The sequence below is a fragment of the Siphateles boraxobius genome, unplaced genomic scaffold, assembly GCF_051911475.1.
Source record: "Siphateles boraxobius isolate OS27281-9 unplaced genomic scaffold, OSU_SipBor_1 30, whole genome shotgun sequence".
NCBI classification, from domain to species: domain Eukaryota; kingdom Metazoa; phylum Chordata; class Actinopteri; order Cypriniformes; family Leuciscidae; genus Siphateles; species Siphateles boraxobius.
In genome coordinates, this window is record NW_027508920.1 from 12,187,884 (window position 1) to 12,199,070 (window position 11,187).

At 39.8% G+C, this 11,187-nt stretch overlaps 1 protein-coding gene across 2 annotated transcripts in view; it reads left to right on the plus strand.

Annotated features, from left to right (window-relative positions):
• acadl (acyl-CoA dehydrogenase long chain) overlaps nt 1-4,483 on the plus strand; it is a 58,043-nt gene extending 53,560 nt beyond the window's left edge. For both annotated transcript variants that reach the window (XM_077248232.1, XM_077248230.1), the window contains exons 10-11: nt 1,638-1,724; nt 4,003-4,483. In XM_077248232.1, the coding sequence (XP_077104347.1) occupies nt 1,638-1,724; nt 4,003-4,096 (181 nt within the window). In that variant the 3' untranslated portion in view covers nt 4,097-4,483. The remainder of the gene's footprint in view (nt 1-1,637; nt 1,725-4,002) is intronic.
• The last annotated feature ends 6,704 nt before the right edge of the window (nt 4,484-11,187 follow it).

Genomic DNA, 11,187 nt, shown 5'->3' on the forward strand with positions numbered 1-11,187 from the left:
ATGGCCATTTTGACAATTTTTCCTGTGTGTGTCCTTTCAAACACAAAAAGACAGGAAAAAGAACTGAATTTGGTGTGTGCCTACAGTAAACGGTGTGTGATTTCTCTTTCGTGTGTTCTTACACTGGACTCGCTTGAATGTTTAAACTAACTGGATTTTGAAATGTGAAAATTATAAACTTCAACTCTCGCTTTTTCTTAAAGGGTTCCTATTATGCTTTTTCACCTTTTCAACTTTAGTTAGTCTGTAATGTTGCTGTTTGAGCATAAAACAGATCTGCAAGGTTACAAAGCTCAAAGTCCACGCCAAAGGGAGATATTTTATTTAACAGAATCCACTTTTTAAGAACTACAACAAAACGGCTCGTTTGGACTACAATGCGTTCTTTCCAGGTTTTATGAAGTCACAATGTTACTTATTTAAATAATCCCCGCCCAAGGAATACCCAGACGAGGCCTGTTTGAGCTGCGCTAGGGAAGATAAAGAGTGTTGTGGCTGTTTTTCAAACCCTGGAAAATGGCTGATGAACTTATAGAGGTTAATTTATTTTTAAAACTGTTCCTGAACATTATAACCCCATTGTTTGTCTGTGCGCTGCACATTTTTCGGAGAACAGCAGACAGACAGAGTAGAGTGCAGGCTACCCTCAAAAACTTATTCAGAAAGTTCCCATTTTGTCAGGACAATTGTTGTTTATGGATCACAACTTGTAAGTATGTCTTATTATTTGTAGTTGTGTTTTCTATTAACAGTTCCAATTATAAGCTTTATGTAACTGCTTTGATAGCTATGATCTAAATGAAGGGCAAAGCTTTGCCTCCGCTAGCCTAATAACTAAAATGACAGTATTGATGTAGTGTTTACTATAGCTTTTGTAAGCTCTTGCTTTTGTAAGACTGTTCACCGCCTCGTTGGAAAATTATCCATGATTTTGTAATCAATTACGGTTTGTATTGACATAGTTTTCCGACAAATATGATTAAATGGTGGATAACAATGCATCTATACGAAAATTACAAAAAACACACCAAACTTGTTTGCTAACATTTTCAGGGTCTGAATCAGGCTGGAATTGTTTTAAAAATAGAAACCATCCTTTATATTTACATTAGAGAAGAACTTGCAATTATGAAAAGGTCGGATATTTCCCAAACAGTGCCAATCACAACACACTGGGCCAGCTAACCAATCACTGCACATTTCGTATTTCGGAAGAAGGGGTTTCATCGAAAATGACGTGTTCGAGACAGACTGGGGAGAGAGGAGCTGTAATAATGTAAAATATGTGAAAAATAATGTGTTTTTTGAATAATAAAGCATGAAAAGAAATTCTAGTACAGCACAAAAACTAAATCAGGACTTCGTAAAAAGGGCATAATAGGACCCCTATTACATTGCAATTAATATGCAAATCACATGTATTCTGAACCGTGGGACCTGGTCCGTATTGATAACTGATCAACCACAATCCCGACTTACTTGACATTGCACATCCACGATAGTCACATTGCAGGATGTGCAATCGCGATGCCAAGGCTGAAACGATATATATTGTGCAGCCCTAATTTGGATTTGTTGCATGTTAAGATTTGTTTCATGTTAAATACTAATTGTGAATGTGTCTTTTCCCTCCTCAGGGCTTCAGATTTGCAGAATAAAGTTGCCACTCAATGCCTGCAGCTTCACGGAGGATGGGGCTACATGTGGGAGTATCCAATAGCCAAGTGAGTAACAGTCACTGAGTAACATCAGCAGCTTCTACTTTGCCCTTGTAACCAGAATGCAATGTTTGTTCAATGACAGTGATTGCAAACAGTGGTTGAAGGGATAGTTTACCATACCCAAAATGAATTCCTTCTATTAAACACAAAGGAATAAAATTTGAATGTCCAAGCTGTAGGGACGTGAGTCTTACTTATTTTTTACAGATTTTCGTATTTTCCAACCTGAAGGATGAATAATGTAAATGCTGCATTTTCCAATACATTACATGTGAGCAGCTCATGATAAAAACAAGAGAAGTTATTGTAATTTAACTGTTCGACAAAATAAAATATTTTTATTTATTTTACAGTACAGTAATACTATTGTAATTGTAATATATTTATTTATTGATTTGTTTAATTTTATAATTTAAAAAATAAAATTATTTTGAGGACTACAACTCCTAGCACTACTACTACTAATAAAAATAATTGTTGTAGTCATATTAAATGGGGAAAAATAGGTTTTCCTTTCTTTCATTTTTTGTCATTAGCTGATCATATGCCTAAAACTGCTCGTCCATTCAATGAAAATGAATAGGGACCGGTGCTGTCAGTGACAAAAAAAGAATAATAAAAGTGGTTTATTCTTATATATAACATGTGCACTGTATTCTAACTTTTCAGCGGTCATATGATAGCTTTGTATAAAAAAAAGTTTCAAATTTAAGTAGTTATTCAGTGGACAAAATTTTTTTAACAGCTTGATTACAGAACCCGTAAAGGGACATGGTGATGGGAGGAAACAAAATATGAGATGGTTTTGCGTTCTCTAGCAAAAGTTTGTGTTACCACCGTGTTTCTGGGGGGAATGCAAACATTGTGCGAACAAACGCAAAGTTTCTTGGGGAACGAAAAACATTGTGCGAGAGAACACAAAAGTATTGACTTCTTATTTTTCCTCCAATCCTATATTTGACCCATCACCATGTCTTTTCAGGGGCTCCGTAGCTTGACAGCCAAAGTAGGGCTCGCTGCATCCTGCGGTGTACATCCAACCCCGCCCACAAACAGGTGTGATGTCAGAAGCCACGCCCATATCCAAATACGCCACTTTGGGAAACCCCCCTGTATGTAAGTTTCTGATTGAAGGGGTTTTTAGGTGTAAGGGTAGGTCTGCGGTCTTTCATAAAAAAGAGAAATATAAGAAGTAAATGAGAAAGAACTAGGTGAGGGATACGAGGATTTGGATACGGGCGTGGCTTCTGACGTCACACTTGGATGTGGGCCGAGACAATTCTCTGATAGCTTGAAATAGCATGTTCAGTTGTTTTTCTAATGTCCAGCAGAGGGCGTGTTTCTCTCAGCTCTGCTCTGTCACACCATCTCACACTCTTTAAATGGGTTCATTTGAACTGTCATTAATATAAAAATGCTTTTGTGCTTTGTGAACACACTTTTAAATAGCCTTTCCATGGAAACTACAGTTTGACTATGTAGTTATCAAGAGTGACTAATCAGAAATCAGATTAGTGGATATTTGTATATTTTGCTGGCAGCAGTTGTACCCTGTGTAGGTGTGAAATGCTTCTTTCAGAACCTCCCGGGATATTCATATATATTTAAAAACCTGCTGCTAGCGTTTAATAAAGGCTCAATTTTGAATACAATTTTGAATATTTAATATAAATAGTTTTTAGATATTTAAATTACATATCTCTCCCTAAGATGAAATGGAAAAAAAAAAATCATTGGATCATTAAGAGTTTTTGACAATTAGGCACATTTTCTTATTTTTTGTTAGAGTAAGTTTCTGGTGTTTGTTAGTTTAATGTAAATGTTTAGAGTAAATGTATATTATTTATATTGTGAAGTATTTGTTGAAATTTGCAGTTTTCCTTATGTTGATTTACATTTTAGAAAGCATTGTATTATAGCTTTTTATTGTAATACATGTGTATTCAGGGGTCCCAATCAACCTGTATTCACCATACATAAGAATCATTATTAATAATTGCAAAATAAAAAAAATGTCTTGATAAATTACGGTAATGAGAATTCCCCAATTATAATAATGAAAGTTTGAGGTGTGCTTGCCAGGAAAATGTCACAATGTGAAATATCTTAATGGTCTTAAAAATAAGCTTCAATTAAAATAATGTATTTATTTTTTCCTTTGTTCTTGAGGTGAAATATGCCTGGAAATTCTTGAGATTCACCCAGCCAGACTTTTTCTCTTGACCCATACATAAAAGGCAGCACAAAAGTTTTAATGACTGTCTCATGTTCTCTCTTTCAGGGCTTTTGCGGACTCCAGAGTTCAACCCATCTATGGAGGAACCAACGAGATCATGAAAGAACTCATCTCACGCAACATTGTTAGCAAAAAATAAATATATGAAAAATGAACAAGGTGAGAGTTTGATTTGATGCCTCTAATGTCTCCTATGTCTGTAGCAGGAGCTTCATGGATTGTTGATTATAAAAAAGATTATCACTCAGATGAGTGATTCAACACATAGTGTTATGTTAATGTTATATAACAGACTGTTGATATCATATGATGTCCCCGGAGAGAATGTCTCTTCTGTTTGTGACTCTATGCTTTATGTATAGATAATTTGAGACACATTTGCCTTCCAGGTGAACAATTTGCACCACTTAAGAACAATAAAGTTGTTTTTTAGTTGTAAAGTTCCGATATTTTGAAGAGATTTGATTGTCGTTATGTGAATACCATCTCTTTTGTACTACTTAATCTTAATAAAGACATTTCTAAAGATGGATCTTCTGTTTCTTTATCCCACAATGTGATTCTTTTTTTTTTTTTTTAAAAGACACCTTCAGGAAACTAAAAACAATTACTTTTAATCATGCACTGTTATGATTCGTGTAAACAAAGAGAGTCTGTGTAAGTGTGTGTGTGTTTTATGAGTCTCTGGCTGGCTGGCATGTTCATAGTGAGTCATGGAGCAGAGGTGGGTGGTCTGCGAGAGTAAGTTGGTGGGTGTTATAAAGAGATTAAAACCAGAGTGTTCAACTCTTTCTCCATCCCACCCTCTTTCTGTCATGGGTATAATTATAGAGCAGTTTTCCTTTTATTCAAAGATATTCAAATATAGATACATGCTATGGAAGTTCAGAGCAACTATAGATTAGACAGAGGAGAGAAAATCGACTTTCAAAGTCATGATTCTCTAACAAATCGTTCCATTGAAGCGATCATATTTAGTGATTCGATTGAACTCCTTGGCATAGCATTTGTAAATCTCTGGATTATCTATCTACCCTATTTTCTGTGAATGTGCAAGACTTCCGATTCATTAGCTGATATCAGTAAATGACTTGAAGAATAAAAAAGTGCAGTAAACAGTGAAACTATTTGCTCTACAAACTAGTGTGATTATGATTTTATGATAATAAATTAAAATAATATGATATCAAATAGGCCTACCAGTTTGCAATATCAAGCAGCATTGACAAAATCAAGTCCCGCATTAGGCTATATTTTTTCTTGTTCGAGAAATCTCAGCTATATGGGTAAGCTTTTTTTCCGCCACGGAATAAAAAATACAAAAGGTAATTGTGTCTTTTAATCTCACAATTCAGATTTTTTCACAATTACCAGTTTACATGCCGCAATTCTGAGAATTGGAAGTAAAAAAATAAACACAATTGCAAGATATACACTCGCAATTGCATGTTTTATTAGAGAAAGAAGTCACCTCACAATTTTGACATTTTCTCACAATTGTGAGTTTGAATCTCGCAGTTCTAACTGTATAACGTGCAATTGCGAGTTTATATCTTGCAATTCTGAGAAGAAAAAAAAAACAGTCATATTTGCGAAAATTGACTTTATCAGAATTGCAAGTTTACATTTCGCAATTTGAAACTTTATAACTCGTAATTGCACGTTTATATATCACAATTACCTACCAGTTACTTAAAAATGACTAATTAGTAATTACCAACTACTTAAAAAGTCACACCTCAATTTTTTATTCAGTGGCAGAAACAAGCTTCTATAGCCATAGGCCTACATCACAATGTAGGGAAGAAAAAAACCATTGCAACTTCCGTTTCATGACGAGTTGGATAAGGGAGATCTTTCTTATTAAAAGAAAGATTCAAAAAATAAAAATTAAAAGGTTGGTACTCAAACTACAACCAAAGCGAAATTTAAGACAATCTTTTGTTCAAGCATGCTGTAAAATCTTCTTAGAAAATATAAAGTGACAGAATAACACAAACTAACACATTTGTGCAAGAAAATATAAACAGTCCCTACAACAAAAACACCCTAATTTTTTATGACCACAATTTAGAAAATATTGTGATGATATCATTAAGCAATAATTTATTTCTCAAATGTACAGGTTTAAGACACTTAATCTTGCAGCGAGAAAGTATTTGAGTGACGAATCAAACCATCATTTTAATCGATTTGAACTGTTCGAGTGCTGTTTAAAAAAACACTTCGCCTCCCCTGAAGGCAGCAAAACCACTGCTTTTATCAGTCATTCATCTTACTAAGGTTCCCCAGTTAGTGCACACTGTGTGGGTTTTTTTTGAGTGCGTGTGTTGATTTGCAGCCTGTTGACGCCTAACAGCCTGTCATGTCTTTCTTTTCTTTAATAACCCAATTATTTCATCTCTGAGCAACCCAACTCATGCTGTCTGCTGCTGCAGCTAAATTTGGACTCTCAGTCACACATTCTCGATCTGTGAAGCCACTGGAAGATCATGAGCTGTTCACAAAATTAGTGTCATTCTTCATTAGTGTCAGAATCTGCTTATGTATCTATCTCACTTTTTCTGTGATGTTTTGGGGCGAAATATGCCCCTGAAAATTTTTTTTTCTCCTTCCCTAAAAGTCAATGGGGTTCAAAACAACACTGGACCCCACTGACTTTCATTATAGGAACATAAAACAGCATTTTTTGTTTGTGTGTGTTTCACAGAAGAAAGAAAGTCAGACAGGTATGGAAGGATATGTGAGTGAAATGATGGACAGGATTTTCATTTTTGGGTGAACTATCCCTTTAAGCAATTAGTTTAAGAATCCTCAAGAAACTAGTTACTGGCAAAACATCTGCTTTAGTGCAGAGTGCAGAGTTTCGGAAGTTAAAACTTTCATTTTTCTATAAGGAATTTTCCCCCCGATAACTTATAAACCTATAAAGACAGGTTGCTAATGGGAAAAAAATGGGAATGGAGACATTCCGTTGTGGGGTTGACGAATGGGGTTTCGCTTAGGAAGCCTATCAACTTCGAGAATTACAAAACGAGCCAATGGCAAAGAAATGCCTTGGGTCTGCGGAGGACACCAAAGGAGGTGAAAAGGAGGACACCAGCAATATGCAGATATGTTTCTTTGCTGAGGAGCCGAGACTGAACTCAGACGTTACTAGCGGTACAGCGGAAGTGGCAGGAAGACGGAACGTCTCCATTCCCTACTCAGGGAACGAGGGTTACATACATAACCGAGATGTTCCCTTTCGTAGTCACTACGAGTTCCATCGTGACGACGAATGTGGTTCCAGTCTAATCACGCCATCTTCTGGGCTGTCTTCCAGTGCCCTGCGTAAGTCTGAGGTCCCTGTCGTGAGACTGGCACGGACGAACCCAGCAAACAAATTTAGGTTCTGGGAACGTTCTGGGAACGTTAGTTTTTGGTTCCCAGAACGTTCCTAGAACTTTCCCTTAACGTTAGGGGAACGTTCCCGGAACTTTTTCCTTACGTTATAAAAATGGAACCTAAAAATAACCTACATGGAACGTTCCTATAACGTTCTTGTTTGGTTCCCAAAAAAATAACCTCATGGGACCATTCGGGAACGTTAGGGGAACATTCTGTGTTTGCTGGGAAGGACTCCTACTTACTAGGGGTGTGACGAAATACTTATCTCACGAGACGAGACACGAGATTGGGTTCACGAGAACGAGACGAGACAAGATTTTTTTCAGAAATCCTCAAAGACAAAATTCATGACTGGAAAAATTGTCTGCAGGTGCATTTTGAAATGTTTTAACATTTAACTAATAATCTTCTAATGCATGTCATTTTAGGTCTACTTAATGAGTATAAATTATCAAATATATTGAAAGAAAACAATATGCAAGCATTGTATGTTTTCTCCTGTTTGTTTACACATGGCTCAGAGCTGTAGCCAGGCTCCCAAGAACTGTGCCAGCGGGGTCAAGCAAACCATAGACGTCCCCTCAGTGGTGCAGCGAATCGGAATGACCAGCCCGGACGTGGGTGGCATAGCGGCCCGGTGTGGGGGCACGATCATTAGCCGCAAGCTGACAGAGGAGGCCAGGGAAGGACCAGCGTTACACGGGGGCCTGCTTTGCCAGGTGTCCGGCAAAAGAGGGGGACGAGAGTGGTACTGTCATCCGAGAACTCTGTGTGCTCAAAGATGGAAGTCAGTTCTTAGAAGAAGAGGTTCTCCCCCGGCCCTCCACCGGGGGAAGGAGTGGACCTATTACCACTTCTGGAAAAACTGAACACCATTTCTGAGCAGCCTGCTCAGCGGCGCCGCTAGCCTGGCATTAGCGGGGCGCGGGGCCGGAGCAGGCTGGGACACCTTCCACCTCTGCTGCTGGGGCCGGGCGGGAGAGACGAGGTCGCAGAAGGGTGCCCTCGGCGGCGAGCAGGCTGAGGATTCTGAGCCAACGGCTGTGGAGACAGCAGTAGGCCCTTGGGGCAGAATATGTTTTATAGCCTCAGGCTGCTTCTGGGCGGCCGAGAACCGTTGGGCAGAGTCCTCGACCGCACCGCCGAAGAGGCCAGTCTGGGATATGGAGAAGTTAAGGAAGCGGGTTCACTCAGCCTCGCGCATATCAACAAGGTTAAGCCAGACATGTCCGACCAGACATGTGGACATCACCTGACCCAGGGAGCGTGCGGTCACCTTTGTCGCTCATAGAGCAAGGTCGGTAGCGGCATGCAGCTCTTGGATGAGTCCTGAATCAGCTCTACCCTTGTGCATATCATTGAGCACCCTAAAGGATGGCAATAGCATGCAGTGAGGCGGCAGCCTGCCCGTCAGCTCTATAGGTCTTTGCCACCGGAGTAGACAAAAAACCTACAGGCATTGGAGGGATGCTTAGGGTCGCTACACCAGGTGGAGGCGCTGTGGGGACACAGATGTGTACCCACAGAACACTCCACGGGGGGAACCCCAGTGAACCCTTGGCCGCGGCCTCTGCGAGGGTAGAGAAGACGGAAGAGGCCGCTGAGCAGGCGCGAAAAGTCAAAGGAGACTCCCACGATCTCATGACCTCTTCATGCACGTCCGGGAAGAAAGGAATTGAGGGCGGGTGCTGGTGTCAGCACGCGCCGCCTCCAAAACCAATCGTGCCGGAAAGCATGGCTGCCAACATTGGATCAGACTCAGCAATGCTGGCACACCCGAAGGCGGCAGCAGAGCTGAATCCTCATCTCCAGAGGACTCCAGCCCGCCTTGTGATGCGGCAATAGACATGATTCCATGTGCCGGGGTGCCGAATGAGATGCTGGGCCAGCCGAAGTCCTCTGAACGCGACTGCACAGCGATCTCATCCGGAAACGGCACGGGTAGCAATGTGAGAGAGGTGTGTGTGGACCAAGGAGAAATCGTTGTTTTTTTTCCACATCAACTGCCTCTGGTCACCCTGGCCACTAGCCAAAGTATTTCATCGTGTAGTGAAAATAGATCGGGGTGTGGAGGGGTGTGGATGAGGAGACTCTCACTCTAATGAGGTCATTGAGCCTCGACCGAGACATTGCGATGGTCATGGTCACGCCCAACAGCAGAATCAACCAGACCACCACACCCAGAAGTGCACGCGCATTTTCAATGCATCTTTAAAAAGACGTGCCACGTGCAAGCTCTTTTTGTGAAAGGAAAAACTCTGCAGATGCTGAAGCGACCAGGGAGAAACACACGACTGGCAAACCACTGCACAGATCAGCAGGCAATGTGAAACTCGCTGGGAATTGCCGTCACACCAACACCTGGAGAGAAGCTCGTCTCGAAGAGTGAAGAGAGATGATCTCAGAATGGCTTGTGGAGTGAAGAATACTCTTGGCTCTGAAGCGAAAACATATCTGCATGTTGTTGGCGCCCTCCTTTTATACCCACGAGGTGGGGCGGAGTTAGGCAATGCAAATTCCGCAGACCCATGGCATTTCTTTGCCATTGGCTCGTTTTGTAATACTCGAAGTTGATAGGCTTTTTAAGCGAAACCTCATTCGTCATCACGATGGAACTCGTAGTGACTACGAAAGGGAACTACAGTTACTATTACCCATGATGCTGTACAGAAATTGCCACCAATCAGATAGTTGCAGAGAGATAATCTTGCCAAAAAGAGCGTGCAGGAAACACCCTTTTGCATGAAGCACCACAAATGGCGTAATCAAATAAGTTTTATTATGCTGTCAAAATACTCAATACTCAGTTCACCCAAAAATGAAAATTCTGTCATTAATTACTCCCTCATGTCGTTCTAAACCTGTAAGACTTTCATCTTTAATCTGGGAGCTTTCTGTCCCTCCGTTGTCATCTCTTCGCAACTGAAACTTTGACGCTTCAAAAAGTTCATAAAGAGATCGCAAAACTTTTAGTTTTAGTCCAAATTTTCTGAAGAAACTCGATCGCTTTATATGATGAACAGATTTAATTTAGGCTTTTATTCGCATATAAAAGTTGATCAGACAGAAACTCAACCGGACCTGCTTGACGTGCAAGAACACAGCTCATTGGTTCTTGCAGAAGCTCAAAATGCTGCGTTACACACAAGAATGAACCTTATTGGTTCTTGCTGGTCAAGCGAACATGCTTGAGCTTCCGTTTATAATAACTGACGTGTCCATTAATGAATATGTGAATAAATGCCTAAATTCAATCTGTTCATCATATAAAGCAATCTTGTCTCTTCAGAAAATTGTGGACTAAGCCGCTCAATTCATATGGATTAGTTTTACAATCTCTTTATGGACTTTTTGAATCGTCAAAGTGTCAGTTGCTTAGCTGTCAATAAAGGGACAGAAATCCCTCAGATTTAACCAAAAAGATCTTCATTTGTGTTCGAACATGAACGAAACTTATATGGGTTTGTTTTGAATGACATTTGGGTGAGTAATTAATTACAGAATTTTTATTTTTGGGTGAACTATCCCTTTAATATATCTCTCTCCTTTTAAATGGCTGTTAATGAAGAAATAACCTTTCTGCCCCACATAATTGTGTAGTTACCAAACGGGAATGAAATGGATTTAGTCACTTTTTAAAAGGGAATAACGTTTGTCTTTAAAGCTTCTTTGTCTTGCATTAATTTCTGTCTTAATGCTTTTCAAACCTGGTCTTGCAAGCATGTAGAAATGCCTGTCTGTTCTCTTCATGTGTTCAGAAAAGAGGAATTACAACTTTGTGTTAACAAAAAAGGAAGTTTTAAAGCTCGGACATACATGGTTAGTAAAGGATGCTCTTCT